Source organism: Aethalodelphis obliquidens, unplaced genomic scaffold (genome assembly GCF_003676395.1).
Source record: "Aethalodelphis obliquidens isolate GAN/ISIS:26980383/991018 unplaced genomic scaffold, ASM367639v1 scaffold35, whole genome shotgun sequence".
Taxonomy (NCBI): domain Eukaryota; kingdom Metazoa; phylum Chordata; class Mammalia; order Artiodactyla; family Delphinidae; genus Aethalodelphis; species Aethalodelphis obliquidens.
The window spans coordinates 6,961,947-6,986,670 of record NW_020837979.1 but is presented as its reverse complement, the minus strand read 5'-3'; the positions used below and the strand labels follow the sequence as shown (position 1 = coordinate 6,986,670).

Genomic DNA, 24,724 nt, shown 5'->3' with positions numbered 1-24,724 from the left:
CCAAGGGACGGAGTCAGCCACTGGGAGGTTAAGGGGCAAAGGAGAAAAGGAAAAGAGAAGTGCCCTGAGCTGGGAGCCAGATGGCCGAGGATATTCACACTATGGTAGAAGGGCCTCAATTCAATTCACCTGTGAAAATGCTGGAAGGGCTATTACATTAATTCCCCCATCGCTGTTAGATTCTTGAGGTTCCGGTATTTGTAACAACACTGTCCCAGCTGGCTGTGGCAACACCCCTGTGCTGTAGCCGTTTACGGGCTCTCTCCTCCTGTCGCCAGGCGGCTGCCCCTGCTGCGCAGCACACACTTGCTCCACCTGCTCCCGGAGATCAGGTGGAAGCGCTTCCAAGACAGACTGATCTAGCTGTAAGACACCAGACAGATGCTGAGATGATGCATTTCCAGAGTTCATGCCCCACCTTCCTTTCCATTGCAACATCATGGATAGTGAACTCAAGGTGCAGATCATCAAGCTAGGAGAGCCACCCCCAAACCAGCACGTTTTTGAAACATCTTGGTCTTTTGCCACTGATGCCTGGCTGGTCATGTGTGGACTCGAGATGACAAGGGCAGGCCCCTGGCCGGTACCCCAGGGTCAGCTCAGCCATGTCTCCTCACTGAACCTCCTGCACAGGAACAGACAGACAGACAGGCGGGCCCTTGTCAAGCTCAAATCTTAAACTTTGCCCAGGGGAAGCGGCCAGTGCCTAAGGTGCATGTCCATTTCTGGGATGAGGTCAAGAGTCCTGGGTCAGAGGCTTATTTACCTTTCAGACAGGAGACTGTCTGCCCCCAAATATAAATTATATTCGTCTGAGCAGCAAGCTAGGAAAAAGGGATTCTAGAAGCTCAACTCTCCAGCCTACACACTAGAATCCTCTGCCCATCCATCCCTTTGAAAACAAGCAATTACCATACGCCGGTAGGCCAGTCTTACCTCGCTAGGAGCCACCATTTTGGGGTAGCTCGCCAGCACCAGGGACCTAGTGCAAGCATTTCTCAATCGCCCCTTTCCCTGGCCTCACAGCCAGCACATCCCACCACTTAGGGGAACAGAGAAAACTGATTTTCCCAACAGAGCTTAAAGTGCTATGTAAAGTTTCCAAGAAGCAAAAATGCCAACAGCGTACCACGTTTACAGACCACACCAATGGAATTAATAGCTGGTGTTAGGAAAATCATTTACCCTATAGAGAGAACTGTTTGCAAATCATGCAAGAGAAACCTTTGACAAAAGGCCTCTACTAATGAGCAGCAAAGCCGGGCTGTTGACCAGAGCTGTGTCCATGTGATCACAACTGTGAGAGGGAGGTCCAGAGGCTGCCGACAGTGGCAGTTCACAGAACGGGCTTTCTCATCCATGTTTTACAACCCGCGAGAGTCGCAAATCTTTGCAAAAGCACAATCTTGCCCTGAACTTGTTTCCCATTTGGAACTAACACCATGATCCACCCTGTCAAGCTGCCCTTTTTCCCTTTCTTGGCTGTACTGATAACTTAAAAACATCATTCCTACTGTAGAACTACTTTTGTACTGACATCATATTTACAACTATAAATACATACCTGGGAAGGTGATGGGACCTCTATACTCAGGTTAAGTCTTGATTTTAAACTGATGGGAGAATGTAGACCATTCCATTTCCCTGAGGACTCGGCTTTGCTAGTAGTAACAGGACTGACACTTGATGTCAGATGTGAAGACAGAGATGGCAAGAAAGTGCAAGTTCTAGAGGCAGATGAAACTTCCAGATCCATAGCAGCCAGAAATACTGAAAACACAGGAAATGATGTAAAATAGCCTCTTCGCTGAGGGGGAGGGAGGGAGGGGAGGAAGGGTGCACTTTAATCCATTACAGATAAGGCTTTATTACTGATTCATCATAATTCAGAATGTCAGGGTGTTTCTGAGAGTCACAGGCAGCAAGGCTGGACGACCTGTACACTAACTTCCCACTCCGGACGGTATAAGCTCCAAACGAGAACCACGCTGACGAGCACTGACCTTCCTTGTGCTCCTCTTCCGTAGGCTTCTTAGCTTTCTGAACTTGGAGGAGGTCAAGGACAGAGTGTGACCCACCAGGACAGTGGCTTGACTGAACTGCCGGGCGACTGGGACATGCAGAGGGGTTTGGATTAGTCGGAACCAACTGATTCACATGAATCCCAACCTAGAACCAGAATAAAATAAGTTTCTAGGAAAAAAAGTTAAATTCAAACAGCCTTTTATACAATTTATTACAAAAACAACTTCTATACTACCTATACTAGCTACTCTCAATTTTAGAGTATCTAATCTACCCACACATTATCTCTTCAAAATCAGGAACTCCAAAAAAGTGGAATACTGTACCCACTGAAGTTCTCATCAATTGAGTTTTTGTGTTTGTTTATTTTTGGCCACGCCGTGCGGCCTGTGGGCTCTTAGTTCCCTGACCAGGGATTGGACCCGGGCCCACGGCAGTGAAAGCGCCAAGTCCTCACCACTGGACCGCCAGGGAAGTCCCAATTAAGTTTTTAAAATAAAACTTGAACAAAATTTAACCAGGGGACAGTCTACTTGCAACCTTACTTTACCTATCATTTTTGTCAGTAAAAACCGGGAGTGGGGGTAGGGTGGGCAGTGGGTACGCGGCAGGTATCCGCACAGATAAGCACCGCCCCCTGCCCATGACAGTACTCCAGGGAGGAGGATCATCACTGTTGGCTTAGTGACTTTTTTTTTTTTTTTGCGGTACACGGGCCTCTCCCGTTGCGGAGCACAGGCTCCGGACGCACAGGCTCAGCGGCCATGGCCCACGGGCCCAGCCGCCCCGCGGCATGTGGGATCTTCCCGGACCGTGTCCCCTGCAACAGCAGGTGGACTCTCAACCACTGCGCCACCAGGGAAGCCCGGCTTAGTGACTTTTTAATCCTTCCACAACACCCATACCAAGCGAGTAACCATCCTTTACTCACACACAACCTACAAAGGTTAATCTTTAAGAAAATGAAGGCTTTCACATTTTTGATGCCCTCTCACTGATCATGCACCCTCACGTGCCCATGGTAAACTCTCCCTTCTAGATCATTGTTTATCAGACATCAGAACAAACTTCTGATGAAAAAGAACCTTAAAGGTCAAGAAACATTTGCAGCTTCACACTCCCTCCAGCCCCGTCTCCTTCTGTGGGAACCAGAGCAGGAAGCAAATAACGCATGTTACGATAGGTCTTTGGTTGTTCAAAAGAAAGGCACTATAAAAATTCAAGATATGATACTTACTATTCTAAGCAGAAAACAGATTTCAGAACAAATGTGAATTCTTAAATAAGGAGACCAGCTCAGATGAGAAAGTCGTTTTTCAGTTTCTCTTATATTTCATCAGTGGAGCTGCAAAAGCTGCATATAAACCCCCTCAACGGCACCACGACCACCCTCCGATCAACCCTCAAATAAGAAAAACATTACAGAAAATCCTGTTTTAATATGTTACTACTCACCCCTCTCATGTCCGATATGTTGAGTTTCATTGTATGAAACATGTTTAGTGCAGCCCTTCCAATTATTTTTGCACTATCCGTTGCCTGGTCAAGAGTCACAGTCCTGTAAGTGATAGAACTAACTTTTTTAAAGGAACAAAAGCTACATTCCATATGTATTCCCTGGTACCTCAGTAGTATGGAACGGTTGAAAGAGTTAAAGTTGTAAAGCAAGTTATCAGAAAGTTTAAATTTTAAAGTATTAAATATGATCCTTAAAAAAGCAGGAGATAGTCTTCCTTCAAGGAAGCCAATCATGCTAAATTAATTACATTGGCAACAAGTGGGAAAAGAAAAATCATCGAGAACACTGGGACTTTCGGAGAGCTGGGCAGCCGGAATAAGCTGGGAAAAACGTTTTAAAGAAATGTACTTCAGCTAATGTATATTCAAATATAAGCATATTATGTTGCAACTAAAGCCTGGGCAGTAAATACAACGTTTTAGATTCCCAGAGATGTTTTAGGTTGCAAGATTATCTTTGTTGAGGTACGGTTAATATTCAGAAGAGAAAGATGAATCTCCCGCATTCTCCGGACTCTGTTTTCAACATGTGAATATGCCCAGTACACGGGCATGCGGATACAGAAATGTGCGGACACCTCTGAGGAAGGAAGTATGGTGGCGCCCTGTCTAAAACCCAGAGAGACTACAATATGCAATTTCTACATCTGTAAGAGCTCCTCAAGGGGGACCAGAGAACGTGCCAGCAATACCAGGTGCCCAAGACTACATTTACTCTCTTTTCTCAGTACTATGAATACATTATCTATTTATCTATGAAAAGTACCTATTTCTTTAAGGAAGTCATTTGCAAAAAATTTCCATTGGTTTGTTACCTAATGATTACCTTAAATTTATTTCACACAGATAAATAGAGAGTAACTTAAAAGCAAGATCTGTAGTGGGCCATAGTGGTTTAAACACGTGTTTATCTTCATTTCTTTCCAAAACAACACTAAATGGACTTGAAATTATTTTTGAAAGGTGTAAACTCTTAAAAGATAGAAAAAGGACAGAAGACAAGAGTAGAGGAAAAATGTCAGCCATAATTTAGAATACTCAAATGCCTGCTAAATGCCTAAAGCAAGGCACCAACTTTGAGATAAGCCAACTTATGCTACAGAACCTCAGAAGAGCTCAGCAATTAGAGGTGTCAGATACGTCTGAAAGGAGGGGGAGAGAATACATGGGAAGCAGGCTCTCACAGCTGGCCATCCTCCTTCCTGGACAGCTTCCCAGAGATGGGAATGTTGACACAGAGAAGCTACAGGGGGGGTCAGGCACAGCAGAGGACGAGTGAGGCCCCTCGCTCGGAAGCAGCACGGTACACCCGTTTCTCCACCCAGACCCCTCTCCTCCTGAGTAACCAGAACACTAGCTGTCACCGGTCCATCTTCTCACCCACCCCCTGGGTGGAACATGTCACAGGAAGAACCACAGACACTGCCAGCTGGTTGTGGTAACCAAAGACCAAGCCCCTCCAGCCGCCCTCCCAGAGTGAAGCCCCCTGGTCTGCGTGTCCCGCTATGAGTCCAGAGGCTCCCACAACGTTTCAGCAGTTCACATACAACAGCCAAGAACTGTGAGACAGATAAATGCTTGAAGAAAATCTCTGATATAAAAGGCAGCAACCAAAACAGGAAAAAAGGAACTCAGAGAAACAGACTGACACTGGGAGTAGAAGAACATTTTAAGAGGTAAGAGATAATTCTGCATCTTCCAAAGAATAAATTCAAAAACTCCAATGTAAAATGTTAGTATTGATAGAAATGGTAAATTTAATACCGGCAAAGTACCTGGCACGAAGACAAACTGATACCATCCCAGAACACCTGTGATAAAGAGAAGATCCTGAAAGTTCCAGAAAGAGCAGATCTCCTATAAAGACCAGGCAATCAGAAGAGCAGTGAACTTCTCAACAGTAACCCTGAAAAGATGATGACAATGGAGCCTTTAAATGAGGAAAAATGATTTCTAAGATATGTTTATAACCTTTAAGTCAGCAAACCACTGGGCATGAGGATAGACAGGTTTACACCCATGAATTCCTTCTCAAGATATGAGACCAGGGATCTAGGAAAACAGGGATCCAACACAGAGAAGGGACACCCCACGACTCCAACTTTTCAGCAAGTCTTAAACAAATTCAGACCGGAGTAGCAGGCTGGGGGCCCCAAGAGAAAGGCCTCCAAGAAAAGAGATCACAGTAACAGACTTGCTGATGTGTTAAAACACAGTCACAGTGGAAGGCAGTCTGGGGATAAACTCAGTGGCAAATTCACAAAAAAGCAAGCAAAACGAGATACTCAGTAACTCCAGGAGAAACATATTCAAGAGGAAAGAAAATGTGATCCTAGTGGACAATATGGACCAGCTATGTACACTATGTACATGTCATAATAATGGGACAGTGGAGCGTGACTGAACCAAAACCCACCGACCTGACTGGGGGCAAAGGAAAGAAACACGTCTGGGGAGAAGAGCAACAGGCAGTGGAGGAGAGAAGGGAGAAGATCCTCGTCTACAGTAGAAAGTCAGGCAAACGTTCTGCAAGACTCAAGACAGAAAGAGCAGTTTAAGTATATATCTAGAAATATGGATGTAAATATCAGAAGAAACCACAAAAAGGTTGAAAAGTATGGTGCTCGGAGCTGGGGAGAGGTGCAAAGGACTGGAAGCTGTATTTGACCTTTTCAATTTCGTTTATCACTTTTAAATATATATAATATACATATATATACACACACACAATTCAGATTAAAAGCACATATACAGAAAAGAACTCCAAGAAGGAAGAAGTCTTTTCCCAAAAGGAAAACTTGTAAGAAAAATTTTCCTAAGTGATAATCAAGCCACAGATCTCAATCTACACGTGGCTCTTTGGCTTATGCAACTTAAACTCTGTCGTTTCGATGACAGTATCAAAATGTGCCTGTGAGTCACGTGATTGCCATGCAGCTTTTGATTAAGGCCAATTACAAGAGATTACAGAATAATTATACACTTCTGAGTTTCCTAAACCACACAGGACTTCAGTTTGACTAGAGCACGGGTCCAGACTACTTCTGGGAAGGGCCAGATGGAAAACAGCTTGTACTCTGTTGTCTCTTTCACTTACTCTTCATTTTTTACAATCTCTTATATAAAAATCATTCTTAGCTCCCATGAATCATGTAAAAACAGGCCACAGGCTGGATGTGGCCCACAGGAAGTAGTTTGCCAACCCCTGAATTAGAGGAAATACAGCATCAGTATTATAATATTTCATAAGCTCTCACCTAAAGCATTTCTTATGCAGTTACAATACCACCAAAACGTTAGGCTTAAATTAATGGCTTACAATTGATCTACATCTTATTACATTTACAAAATTACACTTGTTTCAATTAATCACGTGCTATTTATGCCTTATGATGTCTCATCCAAAGATATTTATTTTAAGTGCATGGCAAAATGTATACTTTACTGCCAGCAATGCAGGCAGATTTCTGAACTGTCCTGTGTTAATATCTGTGGAAGAAATGATACTGTATCTGAGATTTGCTTCAAAATAACTAGGGGGAAGGAGAGGAAGGATGGTACAGGTGCCCACCAGCAATTGTGGAGATCAGGTGAAGGGTACATGGGGTTCATTACACTGTTTTCTCTACTTACATGTTTAAATTTTTCAAAATAAAACTTTTTTAAAAGTTTAGGACAAAAATGAACAAATACCAATAACAGCAAGCAGATATGTGCTTACCGAAAAAGCTGAATATTATCCTTGAATTGGGGGAAATAAAGTACAGTTAAAATCCCAGTTTTTCTTAATGCTATATTTAGATTTTTGGAATACCTAGATTTTCCAAAAAGGATTAAACGAAGGCTGATTTTCTTATTGTGCTTAGAGGGAGCCCCTAGGTACTGCTGAATGCATCACAACATACAGTTCTAAGAAACTGTGAGATATTTTAAAATGCACAGACAGCAAGAAGAAACTACTACACTGTATTTTATCTGTCAATCAACCAAAACTTTGAAATCCAGTGTACTGTGTAGTATAAAATGGCATACAAAATTAGGTATTTTCATATTGGCCACAAATCTTACATGCAGTTTTATATTAGTAGCCCTCACATAAAAAAAAACAGGGTTTTAAAATGCCTTCTACCAGTTTCCAGAGACTACCATAATCTGATTAATCTTTTCACAAAAAGAAATTATACCTCCCTAAATGAAGTACATGTTTCATTGAAATCATTTTCTGAATTATTACACTGACGTTTCCCTGCAAGACCCTTCCACCAAGTCCACAACCGCCTCCCTTTCTGTCCCTGCACTGAACTCAAGACCCCAAGAACAGTCTGCCCCGGTCAGGGACACACAGACAGGCTGGCCTGGAACCTGGCAAGTCAACGTAGTTCTGACAGCCTTGAGCTGAGACCTGGCTCCGCAGAACGTCCAGGAACATCAGCGTTTTGCAGATTTTTATTCATACTCTTCCTTGTTTTTTTTCATTTTCCATTAATTGTAATAACCTGCACTGAAACATCAGTATCCAATATCCTTTTTAAGATAAGCTTACCTGGTGATGTTATCACAAATTCCATGGCCTCCAAATTTTGCAGTTTCTACAGGGGCCCCCGGCTTTCGTACCATGATTTTGAGAGTCAGGCGTTTACCCTTCATGCCAGCAGCTTCAAGTCGCCGTTGGATTTCTTCTGAAAGACTCAGAAGAAAAGCTTCTGCTTCTTTTGGCTACAGAAAGACAAACATAAAAAAATACCCTCCATGTTATTTTCCTACATGCCTAACAATTCTTCTCAAGTAGATTAACTTTCAACATTAAACATGTATATGATTTAGTGCCCTGCTCTTGTCTACTTAAAAACAAACATTCTGCCAGTTCTGGGAACGGCAAGAGTTTTAAGACTTAATTTCAAGCATCAAGAGTCTATGGTCTAGTTGGAGAGACAGGACTATGTGAAAATATAAAGAATATAAGGTAAAACCTGTGAAGAGAGCAGTACCTGGGTAAACCTTATTCCATAGTTGATCTCAGCTGAAACAGATTTTCTTTCCTTTTCAGTTCGAACTGGTCTATCGTCCAAACCACGGCAGAACCTATAAAGCATCTGACCTGTTTTGGGACCAAATTCTTTCTGGAGTCTTGCCATGGTCATATATTGCAAGTCTCCACAAGTTCTAATTCCCAAAGATGTCAACTTGGATTCCATTGAGCGTCCAACTCCTAGGAAAGGGACAGTTCTTTAATTCTGCATATAAGCTATTAAAAACAATTGAGCATTATGAAATAACTATTCATGCACAAACAACTAATTTAAAATAATCTCCCTTAAAATTCTGAAGTGACATAACTGAAGCATCTCATAGATTAAGAATTTTTTTTTTGGTTGGTGCAAATCATACTAGTGCAAACTTATTTTTAGAAGCTACTTCTCAATTTGGACTCTACCTATAGGTGAACCAGAACTTTTCAAGTGTGTATGACTAAGTAAGTTCTCCAAAAAAATGTTATTTTTATTTATTACTGAGTAAAAAAGTTTTCTATCTTATTTACAAAATCAACTAAGTTACAGACTCGTTTAAGCTAGTCTATAGTATGACTTACAGACATACTAGGAGACTCAGGAATGTTAGGGATTCTACTATGACTTTGGTGAGGACCAAACTTCTCAATGGTTCGGCCACATTTTCTCTGAATGGGAACTAGAACAAGAAGTCATGACAGAAGTCCAAGCCCACATGTCGCTTGCTCTCATACTGGACAAAGTGGCACAAGTGACGTGGAGATGAAGCTTCCTGAGCAAAGTAGCAGCGAGGGGAGGACAGACAGATGTCTTTTACCAACAAAGATCATCTCCCTGGAAAGGCAGTCAGTGTCCTGCAGCTGGGCCAGCGTGCAGCAGCCCCTCATCACCGTCTGCAAGATGCAAGGTTAGAGCCTCGCCCAAACGATGCTCATGAGCTCTGTTGCTCTCCATGTGCCCAAAAGCTTAACGAAGGTACACATGTCTGGGAAAGTGATTTAAGAGTAACCTGGGGGAACTAAAACTCTTATTAAAATGGTCTCCACACCATGAGATCAGTATTGTCCATCAGTGAGGAAGACTGCGGTCTGGCCCTCTGTAGGATGTTACCAGAGGGCTCAGAGTGGAGTCTGGGGTCGCCTATCTGTCACCTTTATTGTTACTTCTGGCTCCAGTTCTCTGAGTGGCCCTAGTGGGGGAAGGAGCATTCTCGTCCAGGTTCTGCCAGGAGAACCTCTTGGAGTAGTTATGCAGACACACGGTTAGGAGGGAGGTGGTCAACTTTACAAAAGGTCTATGACCACAGAGGTGGGCGAGACAAGTTTAACCCAAGAAAATCTGTCCCCTAATGGAAGTCAGATGAAAGGTGTTAAGGGTGCTGTATCCCATTTGTGCCATTTTCAAGTTCAATTCAGAACAGAGAACAAGCAAGAATAGCAGAGTCTGAGTTAACAACAAGAGAACCCTCCAGACGAAGACCATTCACAAAAAGACGAAATTCTAAGTGAAACCTATTGGAGTATTTTTCAAGATGGGGAGGAGGAACCCAATGAAAGGGACAAATCAGATACGAGGGTGGCCAAAGCCAGAGACACTCTACGCAGCTGTTCGTGTTCAGGGAATGCTTTCTGTCTCTAGTTTTTTCCGTTCCATCATTGCCGCAACTCCCCACCCTCAAGATGTGATCATGTTCTTTCCCTGACAAATCTGGGCAGCCGACCTGTTCTCCCTGATTTGCAAAATCAGCAAGAGGCAATAATCCTGCATTAATTGTGTGTACTGGGATGGGCAGGGGGAAAACCTATGGTTTTTGAGAGTCTCTTGAGTATACCAGAACACAATTATTATCCACTAAGAGGTACAAAAGAAAGACTGTTACATTAAATCTCACCAACTTAACCACGATCAACCTAATCTAACTGAACTGCCGTCTAGGGAAGAAGAGAGGTTCCTCTCCATCACAAGCTCACCTAATGGAATGGAATGGCCTGAAGGTGAGTGGGGGACGGAGGCATATGGATGGTCTACCTCTAACCCCTATGACGTCTGCACAGGGGGGAAAAGTTAGCTTGGAATCAGCACCAAGACCCCGAATGGGTGCTAGTTTGATTGCTTCATGTGAGCGTTTTTAAGGAAAGGAGGCCCCTCTAAGGAGGAAGTAACAGGGTCTTGAGAGTCACATTGAGTGCAGCCACCTAGAAAGGGAAACATGAAGGAAAACGTGCAGCGTAGAACCAAGGTTCTGAGAAGGAGAGAAGAAAACTCTCTTCTCCTTGAAGAAGCCGTGGAAGCTGCCAGTAGAAGCCACTGGACGAAGATGTGGCATCTGTCCTTGAAGGGGAACCATGACCCCAGGCTAAGAACAGCCAGGAATGCCTCCTCCCGGCACCCGGACCTTGACAGTCCAGAGACGCAGAAAAGTCAAGTTCCAAAGAATCAACCTTTGCCATCTAAGTTAGCACCGTTCAACAGAACTTTCTGTGGTGATGGAACTGTTCTCTTCTGTGCTGCCCAATTCGGGAGGCACCCGCCACATGTGGTTAACTGAGCACTGACTGCAATGTGGGCAGTACAACTGGGAAGATGAATTTTAATTTTATTTAACTTTAATTAATTTAACCTAAAGTGTTCTAGCTTCACTTGGCTAGTGGCTCCCATATCAGGACAGTGTAGATGGTCATGTACACCTACACGGCCGCGGTGCTTATCTGACACGAGAAGAAAGAGCTGGAAACCTCAGAGTGGGTGCACACACCCAGCAAAGGATGGACAAGGGGCAGAAGGTCCTACAAGCCAGGGTGGAAAGCCTTGCGAAGAGCCACAGAAACAGTGGAAAGAGCGACCGCATTTAAACGGTTGCTGGGGACAGTCCTTTCTTTCATTAGCTAAACAGATCTCGCTGGTAATCTGTATGCTAGCACAACATGCAGTCACTACTCGGGGTGCCTTCATAAACGTACTAGCATGTGCTCCCCTTTTACGCGGCTGTAATGATTGTGTGCCGGGCACGCCGTGTGCTCAGTCACCGGGCAGGGCACACAGGGACAGAGGCAGCTGGCGGGGGACAAGCAGGGAGGCGCGTTTAACATGGACCCGCTTCTGGTTATTGGTTACAGAGCAGAACTTACTCAAAGCACGTGCCACAAAATGTTAATAGTCACCATGTATTCACTTTCAACTATCTTTGGGAAATGACCAATTTTTAACAAAGATGAACAAGTTTCCTTCTTGTAAGAATTCCCGCATGCGTGTGGAGCCTGCTTTCAGAGGGCAGCTCGTACTTGAGATGCGTTACCATCTCAGGGCAGGAGTAACAACAGAAAAGGCTGACGTTTTACATACCGAAATGTTCTAAATCTTCCTGACAATAAATTTGGGGATTTTTATAAAAGTCAGTAGTCTTACACATGAAAATCTCTCCAACAATTCTGGGCGGCCACAGGCTACAAGCTGGTTCTCACGGAGAGAGGAGCAGGGGGATCACCAGAGGAAGCCCATCCTGGCCGCCCCCATCTCCCCCAGATTTCAAGGTTCTCTTAGGAACTTCAAGCCTGTGCCTAAGAACTCAACCGGGACACATAAACCCACATGTGCCCTTCAAAAAGTAAAGTCCTTCCAGCCAGGAAGCAAATGAAGGTGAAAGGTAAGATGACTAGGTCAAGGAACTAAAACTAAAACCTCTCTGTTTCTATGTAAAACAAAACAAAACAAAACAAACTTACAAGAATGATGCAGTATAAAGATGGCGCTGTGGACGGAACTGTGTCTCTTCAAGATACCTATGCTGAAATCTTAATTCCCAGTACCTCAGAATGTGACTGTAACTGGAGAAAGGTCCTTCGTAAAGGTAATTAAGGTAACAAGAGGTCATATAGGTGGGCCCTAATCCAACATCACTGGTGTCCCTATAAGAAGAGATCAGGACACAGACGCACAAAGAGAAAACACCATGTGAAGACACAGGGAGAAGACGGTCACCTACACGCCACGGAGAGAGACCTCAGAGGAAACCCAACACGCTGGCAGCGCATTCATGGACCTCTAGTCCCCAGGATTCTTGAGGGAATAAACTGCTGTTGTTTACGCCACGCAGTCTGTGGTGTTTTGTTATGGCAGAGCCTCAGCAAACTAATAAAGATGCCAAGTAACGGTAACTGTGAACTCAAATTTCACATGCACTTTAAATACCCTGGTTCCTTCTTATATAAAACTGCAATAAGACATGTTATTAAAACTCCTAAATTGTGTTGTCTAATAAGGTAATTTGCTAGCATGATTTTATAAGGTTACTCTTCAAATTTAACCTCAAACTGACCATCAAAATGTCATATTTCACATTTCTGATACTACCACATTCTTGGATGTTATTTACTAGGGAGTCAGGAGGCTTCAGAACTAACCCATCATTTTGGCCTATAACAGAAATTTCTAAGTTTGCTCAGATATACTTTTCTTAGGCTTAAGAACATGCATCTAAAAATACCACTAAATCCACTGTTAAAAGTGTTAAAACTTTTAACAACAAATGAATAAAAAGAAAACCTTTCACCAAAAGTATACTCTCTTGAACTTTCCCACCACAAACACCTGGGAGCTTTGTGAAGCTAACGCAGGCTGCTTTATAAAAACAGGAGAGGATGATCTGAAATGGTATCCTGGATTACTACATGGCTTAGAGAAATTTCTTAGAAAGAGGTACCTACCATAGAAAGCAAGTCTCGATATTTACTAATTGTGAAATGAACTGCCCTACACACAAAAATTACATCTGTTCAAGGCCCCAAAAGGCAACCATTTTCCAGTTACAATGAATTATACTTGATTTCTCCAAAGAGAAAGGTTCTTACACGCTAGGTTAGCTAGCCACACTACACAAGAAAGTAAGGTAGCTAAGCATCCTGCCCATTAGGTGAGAAAGGTATGCCTTTTTGGGCCTTTTACTTCAGCCTGAGTTAACAAAATACAATACTTCATTTTAGGTTTTCTTCTTCCTAATATGGTTTATATATTTTCTACTTTAAAAACTATTTGTTTAGTAAACTCAGAAAAGTATCACTAGTTTGGAAGGACAATTTTGTAAATAGGGGAATCGATTTTCAAAACTTTACCTTGGGTCTAGAAGTACACTATTTCAATTTTGATTTATTTAAAGGACCAAAAGTCAATTTCATCATATTCTTTTAAGTATGACTTCTTAGAATTCCTTGATCTTGGTACTTGAGAAATACTTAAATACTTAAAGTAAAACACATGAGAGGCAAAACTAAAATGTTATATTAAGGTTCTGATAAATCAACTGAAAGGATATTCATTGTGGAGTTCTAAATTTTGCTTCCCATGGCACTCAATAAAAGATGAAAAATTTTTAATTCATTTTTTAAAAAAGAAAGAAACGTTATACATCTATGAAAAGCACTAATGAATACTTACAATAAATAAAAGTTAAAAAGAAACGATTTGTATTTACCTGGTAGATTAGTAACTAGCTGACCTCTGATAAAATCATCTACTTCTTCTGGTTTTAAGTGGTACTGGCCATCCGGTTTTGCTTTCCTAGTTGCCATTCTAGCCAGGAGAATATTAGAACCTGTAAAATTTTTTTTAAAAAAAGGAAAGAAAGAAGTCATTCAAGAAATATTCACAATTACTTTCAAAATTTCTTAACAAAGACATCTAGAGACAGGTTACCTATCAAATTTCTAAAGAGAACGAAAATAATGTGCAACTTTGATCATTTCAAACACAGTACAAAACTGGCAGAATTCTGTTAAGTATTACAGATTATAACCAGCATCGTTCCTGGACAGATGTTACCTTCTGTTCCAAAACACGTGACATTTCAACATCCCCTACCCAGGTAAAGGAATAGAGAGAACAGTCCTAATCTAAGATTGGAGGTTTACAGGAACTGTGGGCAATGACCAGCAATCAGTTCATTTTACCAACCAATGTTTATCTGTTTGTTTGTTCTTGGCTGGCGGGGTCTTAGTCCCCTGACCAGGGATCCAACCCTGGCCCCCTGCAGTGGAAGCGCAAAGGCCTAACCACTGGAAAACCAGGGAAGTCCCTCATTTTACCAACCAATGGATCCACGCTGGGTAGAAATAAGGCCAAAGAAATGCCATTGGACTTGGGGAGGAGAAGCCCAAAGAACCAGATGTCTCACTATGTGATCAGAACACGTGGAGTAGAAATTGAGGGTATGAGCGTCTTAAAAAAGGAGACAGACAGTGACAGCGAGGTCCAAGGTGTGTGAACGGACACAGACAACTAACGCAGAGCAGAGAGAAGGCTACTGGAGCCCGAGAAGGTATCAGGCATCTGAGAAATACCTAAATGGGGTCAGATGAACTTCTGTGTAAATAATAAAATCTCCACGAATTACAGAAGACTTCTATAAAGCACATATCTTAGTTTTACAGGAGACTTACATTAAAAACAGTGTGTTTTCCTAGGGTAAATGTATAGATATTCATGAAGAGAAAAAGTACTGGAAAGGCACACTAAAATGATAAAAGTGGTGAGTTCTGAAGAAAAGAGGGCTAAGAAGTGGAAACATCATTTGGGATTTTTGTCTTAATTATGTTCTTGAACTTAAAAGGACATATTCATGTCATCCCACTTGTAAATTTAAAATAAATACAATTTACAACAAAGAACTAAACCTGTGCCTGACAGTGGACTCCAGAAGGCAAGTCCTAAACGAATGCTGAGAAGGGAGTGCAGGCCGCACACCGGGGAGCCGAAGGGCAGCCTGCTCGTAACCGGAGGGACGCTGTTAATGTGTTCCTCACGCTCTGTATGTTCTGCAGCTTACGACGTTCTGACATCTTAAAAATCCCTCCGACGGGGAGGGCCTGCCCTCCCAGGGCTGGTTAATCCCTAAAGACAGCAAGCAAGTTCCTGGGGGTGCGCCTCTCACATCCACGCCAGACACCCCCAGACACCCCAAGAGAGGCTCATCAAACTCACACACAGACCCCAAGAGAGGCTCTGGCCGAGGATCTCCCCTCACTCCTGCTTCTGCCTCCAGACCTGCACGTGGCGCTCCTGCACGAGGCCCTGCGTGGGGCTGCACGCCCTGCCCTCCTCTCGGGACAGGTACCCAGTAAAGATCTCCTATGGGTAGAGGCACTGGGCTCGCTCAGACAGGAGGGACACGGGGAAGCTCAGGGTGACAGCGGGGGCTCCAGAGCACACAGCTGCGAGAGTCGACAAGAGGAGGACCAATGATGTGAAGAGCTGAGGAAGCAAACACGGCTTAGAGACAAAACAGAACAGGTGGGGGGAGGGGATAATGGGGTGTGTGTGTGGACGAGTCAATAACAGCAACTTCTGGCCCCGAGAGAGTGAAGACAGGGCTGGCTGAGCGGTCCAGGAAGCTTCAGAAAGTAACTGAGTTACCACAAGACGCAACAGCATGGAACTCCAAACCCCACTCACACTGCACTGCCTTGAATACCGCCTCTGTTCACTTGAAAAAAATACTGCTGACATACATTGCATCCAATATTCCCCATTTTTGAAGAACAAGAAATATTCCAACTTGTTTATTCCAAAGATGTTATCATTTACTTACGTTTCCAACACTTTCATCTCATGCTTTGCCCAACTGTGAGCCATGCCGAGAACTGTTTCAGAAGTGGGAGACCTATGCGGTACGGTGATAAAAACGAAACCTAAAAATCACTCCTAAAAATCAAGCGGTATTCAACGATCCCAGGGCACTGCTTTGAGGAAAATGAGTAGTACACGATACGCTGGCTACTAACCGATTCCCACAGAGGCAGCACATTTAGTCTGGTCTTTGATTTCCGTGCGGACAGCATTTGCAAATTCGTCAGGAGTGAGCCTGGTCTCTGCGAGGATTTCAGTGATGTCTACCAGAGCTTCATCACAGCTGACAGCTTCGATGCTATGTGTGTAGCTGCCAACACAGAGCAAAGGCAACGAATCACAGCCCCAGCTTAACATCAAGCAGCCACATGTGGCACAATAGGCTCTCCTATGGTATCTCTCTTCGACATTTCCTTACAAGACTTAAAAGGCTAAAAATATTAGCAGTTTACCTGAGCTGGCCCAAGTGCCCCTATTTAGTCACTTAACTTTTAACTGCAAAGTTAATCAATGTTTTCTTTTTTTCCATATTAACTACCAAAAATACAACAGAAATGACCATTTCAGTTTCTCTATACTGAGAATACTGTTGTAAACCTCTCAATAGTTGAAAAGTAGTAAGTGAATTGGAATTGTCACAACACTTAATTTCAAAAATGTTCAAACACGATTTACCAGAATCCTTGAGGAACAGAAATATCACACAAATCAAACATGCAATTGACAGTCTCCTAAACAAAAATGCCCAGAACACAGCAGGATATGATGGTGGCCAGTCACCCAGATGCCTGTCCAGGACGCCAGCAACACCCCCTGCACGTGGAAATGCTCTGGGTTCTGACTGCTGCTGCTGTTTGGTCACGATCTACTCACACAAAGGACTGTTTCAATTCTCCACAGAAGAGGAAAAGGAAGAGAAGAATCACCACGTGGCTCTGATGCTAATTAAATATGTGAACCACAAGGCCAGCAGAGGCCTCAGGACCAGAAATGGATCGTCAATAATCCACCTGGTAAAGTACCAGGAGGGCCAGGCCTCGCCTCTCACTACACCTTACTGTAGGTTACGAATCAGATTAATTACTATCAATAATCATTTAAGAAATGAGTGTTTTGTTAGGCTTAACTCCAGAGAGAAATCTGCAAGAGCAGAAGGCTATTCCTGATATGAAAGCTGCTCTGAGGCGTGGAGAATATGAAGCAGAGGCAGGATTTCCAAAGGTGGAAGGAGAACAAGGAATTTTTTTCCCCCAAAGAACAGCCACGTGCCACTAGCAATGTCTCCACCCACTAAAATTATATGATAGCGTCCACCAAACCCCCCGATCCGAGGTGCAGGTTGGCTGCCCGCTCCAGGGCCTCCGTAACCAGAACACACAGCACCCAGCTCAGCCACCTGCTCCCAGCCCACACGCGGCGCTGCTACTGACCGCAGCTTTGGGACAGGACTTGAAAAGCATTCTCTCCACCTGGTAACACTGACATTCCCACATTGGGGTCTTAGGACAGCTGTGATTGTAACTGGCTTGTCACTCAGCCTAAGTCCACAGACTGATGCCAGATAACTTCACCTGCCCCTCTATGTTTCTCTCTCCTGCTAAAGTAAGCTCCTCAAAGGCAGAGCCTGGATCTGACTCCACTCTCATAGGATTGGCAGCATCAACAGTGGTTTGCACTTGGTAGATACTCCATAAACAGGTGTTCAAAATAACGCGTTAAGAAAGGAGAGGAAGAAGTGAAGATAGAGGCAAGAACCTCCCTTAGAACATCAACACAGCCCAAGGGTTGGCGGACCCTGGTCTGCTGTCTAGAGACCTGTTTTGGTGAATAAAGACTGAAGGGAGCAGAGCCGAACCCGCACCTCGTCTGTGACTGCTGCCACTGTCCACGGCAGGGCTGAGCAGCTGGGACAACGACCTCATCCGGCCTTTTATGGAGAAAATATGCCAACTCCAGCTGTAGAGTATACAGGGCCTGACATATACTTATCTAAAATTTTAAGTTTTGAGTTAACATTCACTTTACCTACACTGTAAATATTCTAAAAATTAATCTCTTTTTCTCAAGCCAACTAATCACCCACCTTGAAACTACAGCTGACCCTTGAACAACACTGGTTTGGACTGCATGGGACCACGTATACCTGGATTTTGTCAGCAGTAAACACTGGAGCGCTACGCGATCCCCGACACGGAGGAGCCACGGGCGCAGCGGGCAGCTGCCACGGCACGTGGCCCTCCACCGCACGGAGGACGGCACCGCACCACCCCAAGCTGTGCAAGCGCCAGCTGTACTGCTAGAACCTTCTATGAAAGCTAACTTCTGGCGTCCTGAATGATCTTAGAGGACACAGGGTTTGACAAGGTCTCTACTTGTTAACGTATAGTTCTCATTTTAAACAAAACCATAATTCAAATGTAATAAAAGAGAATAACCAGGTTAAAAACTCCAATCCTTCAGCTGTCTGGTTCCACGGAGGGAAACCGGGAACCGCTGACGAGAAGTCATGCAGGCACAGAATCAGACTGACATCACCACCAGGGAGCAGCTGAACAATCCCAGCCGTGCAAACACGTCCCTGAGGCCTGAGCCCTGCTCCAGGAGGTGCTCGTGGGGAGGAGAGGGGGCCGTGACACCCGAAGGCAGAGGAGCAGGTTCCCGGAAGAGAGGAGCGTCCAGCGAAAGTGACCCCGACAGGCCTGGGGAAACTGTTCTCTCTTCAACATTAGGTAAAAGCAGTAAAGGAACAGACAGGAGCGTGAGCGCAGCACACAGTGTACCTGGCCAGTGTCTCATACATCGTTCGTGCAACTTCCTTATACGCGTGAAAATCATAAGGGACAGCCTGAAGACTGGGACAAAGTTGTTTCGCTTGCCCGAAAAACATTCCATTCCTAATGCCAACTTGTCTAGAGAAAGAACAAAATACAGTGGAGGTTAGACTAGGAATTTTTAAATGCCAAATCAAGTATCAAATACTGATAGTATCTCCCCAAGCCACTGATACACAATTTTCATTTAACTCCATTTTCATGAGGGGTAAAAAACAGGCATTAAGACAACTTACAGGTTTGTTTTCCCCCAAAAGGAAACTGACAAGATTGTCTGATGCGTGTAAGTGACATGTGCAGATGTGCCCAAGTACGTTATTCAAAGGCCAGGTTTGGCTCCTGCCTCTGTGAAGACGTCTCCTGAGACTCAGACCTCTGGCGCCTGTGCAGAGATGCCAGCATACCACACGTCGGTGATACCACAACCACCGCAGAGCAGGAGCGTGCTGTCAAAACGGTCTGCTTCCACTCACACGGGGCCCGGTTTGGCCAGGGCTCAATCCCCCAAAGACAAAGAATATAAACAGCAGAACCACACAGAACAGCGCTATGCGACAGACAGACACAGTGTACTCATCCTATTACCACCCAATTCCCAATTGACCAATTCCAAGCTCCTGCGGTGGCTCCACAGTGGCTGAGATGCCAACAGCATTGGACATGGTGGGACATCACTCTGGGCAGGGGCCAGGGTTCCAGAACTTTGAGGGACCTAATTGAAAATGGTAAATTTCAAATCTTTTGCGTGTCTCCACGCCCCACTTACCTGTGGTAATTTGGAGCATTCAGCACAAAACTGTAATCATGGAATTATACATAATGAGTACAATTCCATGTTACTACTATGCAATGAATCGAAAAAAAATCTTACAGTAAAAACACAAGCAGATAATAATAAGCAATGTTTCCCCAGATTACATACCCACAGGTGTAAATACATCAAATGGTTACTTTATACATCCACCCAATAAATATTTACTCAGTGCTCACTTAGTACGGAGGTGTGCCCTGTGGCACAGAGGCCTGTGGCGCCTGCCCATCCCAGACCACCAGAGAGCCAAGAAGGAAAAGACTCCGCCAAGCCATTCAGATGAAAGAAATGCAAAATGACATGCATTTTTAATGTATATAAAAACAATAATAGATCATCAGACTGCAAAGCCCAGAGTAGATGAGAAATATCTAATAAGAGGGAAAAATGACAGTAAAGGAAGAGATGATTAACAAATCATGGTGAAGAAAACAATGCTTTCATTCATTTAACAAAAATTTATGTCTCGGGCACTATGTGAATAAAGCGTATCCCATGACATCCACGAGGATGACCTGCACTGGCCTAGGAGAGGACGGATTCAAGGTGACGGACCTGGTTCATAAGGCAGGGAAGTGTGTGCAAAGGAGTTCACAAGTCTGCAGAGAAGTGCATAAACAAGCTGAAACGTTCCAGTAATGCTAGATACATAGCTTCAGCATGTAAAAAAGCTAAACTTACAAATTAAAGGTAATTATTCATTTTTAAAGGAATGTCTTACATAATTCCTGTAAGCACAATACTCTTATATTTACAATAAATTCATTTTCAAAGTTTTCACTTACACAAAAAATTTCAGGGACATATTACTTAGAAAAATGTAATACATCAACTTATGTACTCATGCATACCTACATCTCATGGAGAAATGTTTAGGGATCACTAGACACTGTAAGGGAGTTATGAACAAAAAAAGGGTAAACCTCAGAGGCTTCCCGTAACTAAGGGAAGCAAAAGACCTTGAGTTGGTGGTTGGAAAATTAGACTTGTTTCATATAAAATAAATGAGTAGGAATTCCCTGGCGGTCCAGTGGTTAGGACTCATCACTCTCACTGCCAAGGGCCCGGGTTCAATCCCTGGTTGGGGAACTAAGATCCCGCAAGCCATGCGGCACAGCCAAAAAAATAAAATAAGATAAATAAATAAAATAAAATAAGATAAATGAGTAAAGACAATTACAAAACAGCTTGAAATAACTTCACTACAGTGACATTTATTCCTCTCAAATGAAGTCCCAGGCAGCAAAGACTACCAGTACTTCATAAGCTGCAGAAGCAGTTTACTCCCAGGTTTAAAGTGAAGGCAGCACACTCCTTCTTCCACGTGCTGTATGCTCGGACAACGGTATTTGCTGTTGCATTAGACAATGTTAAAAAAAGTAACCAGTAAATCACTGTCACTGTCAATTCAGTATACCGAAGGGCGTCCATACCAGGTAAGGACCGTAAAGCGCCCTTACAGAAGCACGTGAGAGCAGAGGCTCAGAGATGACTCGCTCTTGAAAAGCTATGATTCTAGGCTATTTGTCTACCGTTGCCTATCCGTCTACATTATCCGCCTCCTAACTTACTATGTATAAAGCTAGTTCTCCATGGTAAGTATGAGCACACATTCCGACCTACATATACACATTCCACCTTCCTATGACTTCTGCCGTCTCATGTTCACGGTCCACCCTTTGCTGACCCCGTTAGCATAACGTCTATGTCTACTGAGAACTCACCAGTGCCTAAAGCCGGGAGGGCCACGCCCACCACAGCCCCCACGCCCAGCCCAGAGACATTTCTCTGATCCAACTGTGAATATACTTATTTAAAAAAAAACTTCTCACTTAAGGAAAAAAAACTATTAGATAGCCACACACACACAAAAGGGTATTCAAGAGACCTTCATTAGGAATAGCCTTCTAGAAAATGAAAAATTACAATTAAAGGACAAAAACCCCATTGCTGTGGGTTTCATGTTTTTCTTCGCCAACTAAAACAAATTCATTTTCATCACTTTCTGCATCTCCTTAAAATAAACATGTGCCCTCTAAGCGACACTCAAATGGCTTGCTACACAGCATTTGGCCCTCATATATCGTCACCCCAATTATTCTGTGACACATTCAGCCTGACAATCGCCATCTGTGGTACAATACAAAGGCACCATCCAAACACCAACAGAGGCCCGAGCCCAGACATATCTGTGGCTACTGGACTTGAAAGCCACCAGGAGTTGGCAGTGCTTCTAACTTTGAGGTGGCCTTGGTGCTCACTCTCCAGCCAGCGTCCAACCTGGGCCGCTGGGAGAGAAGGGAGATCCTGCAGAGGCAGTATGGAAAGGCGGCGCTTCCGTTTCACCAACAGCAAAATCCAAAGACTGAGCATGTGTTTCTGGGTTTCATCACACCCTCCAGATACAGGACACGATGCCCAGTCATCATAAGCGCATTGCCTGTAACTCAGCAGGGGGAAAAGACCAGCCTACGGAGCACAGCGTACAATCAGCTCTAAACCGCCTGTGCTAATAAAAACATAATAATGCAAAATGTATTTAGATCTGACGTATCTCTTTCATTAAAGTAAGGTTCAATTCCTTGGCTACATTAACAACTAACAATGAAAAAGATTAAAACATAATTCTATCAATGAGAAAGGCGAAGTTAGTTCAGGAGTGAAAGTCTGACAAGTCATAAACAGAAAATAATTTAAAATATTTTATGGACTTCCCTGATGGCGCAGTGGTTAAGAATCCGCCTGCTAATGCAGGGGACAAGGGTTCGAGGCCTGGTCCGGGAAGATCCCACATGCCACGGAGCAACTAAGCCCGTGTGCCACAACTACTGAGCCTGTACTCCAGAGCCCACAAGCCACACTACTGAGCCCGTGTGCCACAACTACTGAATTCAGCCCACGCGCCTAGAGCCTGCGCTTTGCAACAAGAGAAGCCACTGCAATGAGAAGCCCGTGCACCACAACGAAGAGTAGCCCCCCCTTGCCGCAACTAGAGAAAGCCTGCACACAGCAACAAAGACCCAACACAGCCAAAAATAAATAAATTTATATAAAAAAATTTTTTATAATTATGCATGTTTGAATATAATCCTTTTTTCTTAAATATCCTTTTTATAAAATAATTGGCAAGCTTTAAGCAAACTACTCTGGACAGATGATGATGTGCTGAGATGCTTTTTGTTCAGACTGGACTTGCTTGAATAACCCCAACTTTAAGTCAAGACTGAAAAATGTTCTATACATCAAGTCGTTGTATGCAGTTAAGGTCACATGTCAATTGTAACTCAATTTTTTAAAAGTATGAATGACTAAGCCATAAAGACACTATCTAAAAAAAAAAGGCTGAAAAATGTAGCTGATGTGACTTGACTCTGCTTCTATAATTAGTAAATACTTTAACACTTGCCAACAATGTGTAAATAAATGCTTGCTGTGCTATAAAGGTAAAAATGTTTGTGTTCAGTTATAAAGAAAGAAAAAATAAAGAATACTCTTTTAAATTAATCACTTCAGGGGGCTTCCCTGGTGGCGCAGTGGTTGAAAGTCCACCTGCCGATGCAGGGGACACAGGTTCGTGCCCTGGTCCGGGAAGAGCCCACATGCCGCGGAGCGGCTGGGCCCGTGAGCCATGGCCACTGAGCCTGCACGTCCGGAGCCTGTGCTCCGCAACGGGAGAGGCCGCAACAGTGAGAGGCCCGCGTACCGCAAAAAAAAAAAAAAATTAATCACTTCATTATTACTCCATTTTTACAACTATAATAATCGATTTTTAAAAAACAATTAATTTTTTTAAAGTATGAGGATATATGATATATATGTCTGTTTTTTTAGTACTGAAACAGCTGGTTGTAATTAGGATTAGTGCTAACAGGTTGACAACTGCAACTTTAAGTGAGGAGATGATTAGTTATGCCATTATGGAACTGTTTAGTTATAACTTAACAGGCAATCAAGTTTTAACATAAGTTAAAAAAAAAAATATTAGGATGTTTAAATTAAACAAGGGATCCTGGTGCCAAAAGGGAACGATCAGAGTAGATGACATTAAGGCCCTCTCCTATTCAAGAATATCTAATTCTTTAATTCTATACTTCAAGAGACAATGGTTTAAAAAACAACAATGTCCAGCTTCTTTTGGTTTCCACCATAGGACCCACTGGTTCATCAGGACACTAAGGTATTTATTTGAAGTTATCTAGCATTTGTGAAGGGAAAGAAAAGGAAACTGAAGGGATTAAGGCTAGAAAGATTTCTTTCCATAACATGTTTCTAACATTTAAGTCATAGGCTTGACCAGCATGTCTAAATCCACTTCAAAAGATTATATAAAAATGATTAAGTAAATTAATTATTCATTAAGTATTACAACACCCTTAATTTCTACATACCTGGCTTCATAACTACAAGATGCGATTTCAGCCTTTGACAAAACAGAATCAATTCCATTTGTTTGTGCAGAATCTTGATTCTCCCACATTGATGAATCTGGTATTTCTGCTTTAAAAATAAAATTTAATGATTGTGTGTTAAAAACTGATTTTCCTTAACTTTCATTCAAGAAATTTGTTTACCAGTCCTTTCATATATAAATGTTCAATAAATTCCAAATATAGTTATCTCCATTGACATTTATCCCCTTATTTAATAAAAGAAAATCTATAACTCTAAAATGGTTTGCTTCCAGTACATTCTTCACCAGCAGTCAGACATAAACTTATAATAAATCGAAAGAGTTCTGTTTTAACAATAGTTTTAAAAACCATATACCAAAAGGTAAGTATAAAATATCCCTTTAAGTCTGTTGAGACAGACAAGGATGAAAAAAGTGATCAGGAAGATAAACCCCCTCCTACAGCCTCAAAAGGATGACACAGCTCTCTGGAATGGGAAGCAGTTAGTGGGAAATACAGTAA

General features: G+C 43.1%; 1 protein-coding gene across 9 annotated transcripts in view; it reads right to left on the bottom strand.

The window, feature by feature from the left end:
- REV1 (REV1 DNA directed polymerase) overlaps positions 1 to 24,724 on the bottom strand; it is an 83,668-nt gene that overhangs the window by 2,991 nt on the left and 55,953 nt on the right. For 7 of the 9 annotated variants that reach the window (XR_003437629.1, XM_027128829.1, XM_027128831.1 and 4 more), the window contains 10 exons: positions 24,200 to 24,308; positions 18,950 to 19,078; positions 16,325 to 16,479; positions 14,020 to 14,139; positions 8,532 to 8,752; positions 8,087 to 8,259; positions 3,481 to 3,583; positions 2,004 to 2,169; positions 1,565 to 1,770; positions 130 to 363 (listed from right to left, as the gene is read on the bottom strand). Coding sequence is in view for 8 of the 9 variants with exons in the window: in XM_027128829.1 (XP_026984630.1) it covers positions 130 to 363; positions 1,565 to 1,770; positions 2,004 to 2,169; positions 3,481 to 3,583; positions 8,087 to 8,259; positions 8,532 to 8,752; positions 14,020 to 14,139; positions 16,325 to 16,479; positions 18,950 to 19,078; positions 24,200 to 24,308 (1,616 nt within the window). In the remaining variant the exon portion in view is untranslated. The remainder of the gene's footprint in view (positions 1 to 129; positions 364 to 1,564; positions 1,771 to 2,003; positions 2,170 to 3,480; positions 3,584 to 8,086; positions 8,260 to 8,531; positions 8,753 to 14,019; positions 14,140 to 16,324; positions 16,480 to 18,949; positions 19,079 to 24,199; positions 24,309 to 24,724) is intronic. The other 2 variants (XM_027128834.1, XM_027128837.1) reach the window with 1 other exon arrangement.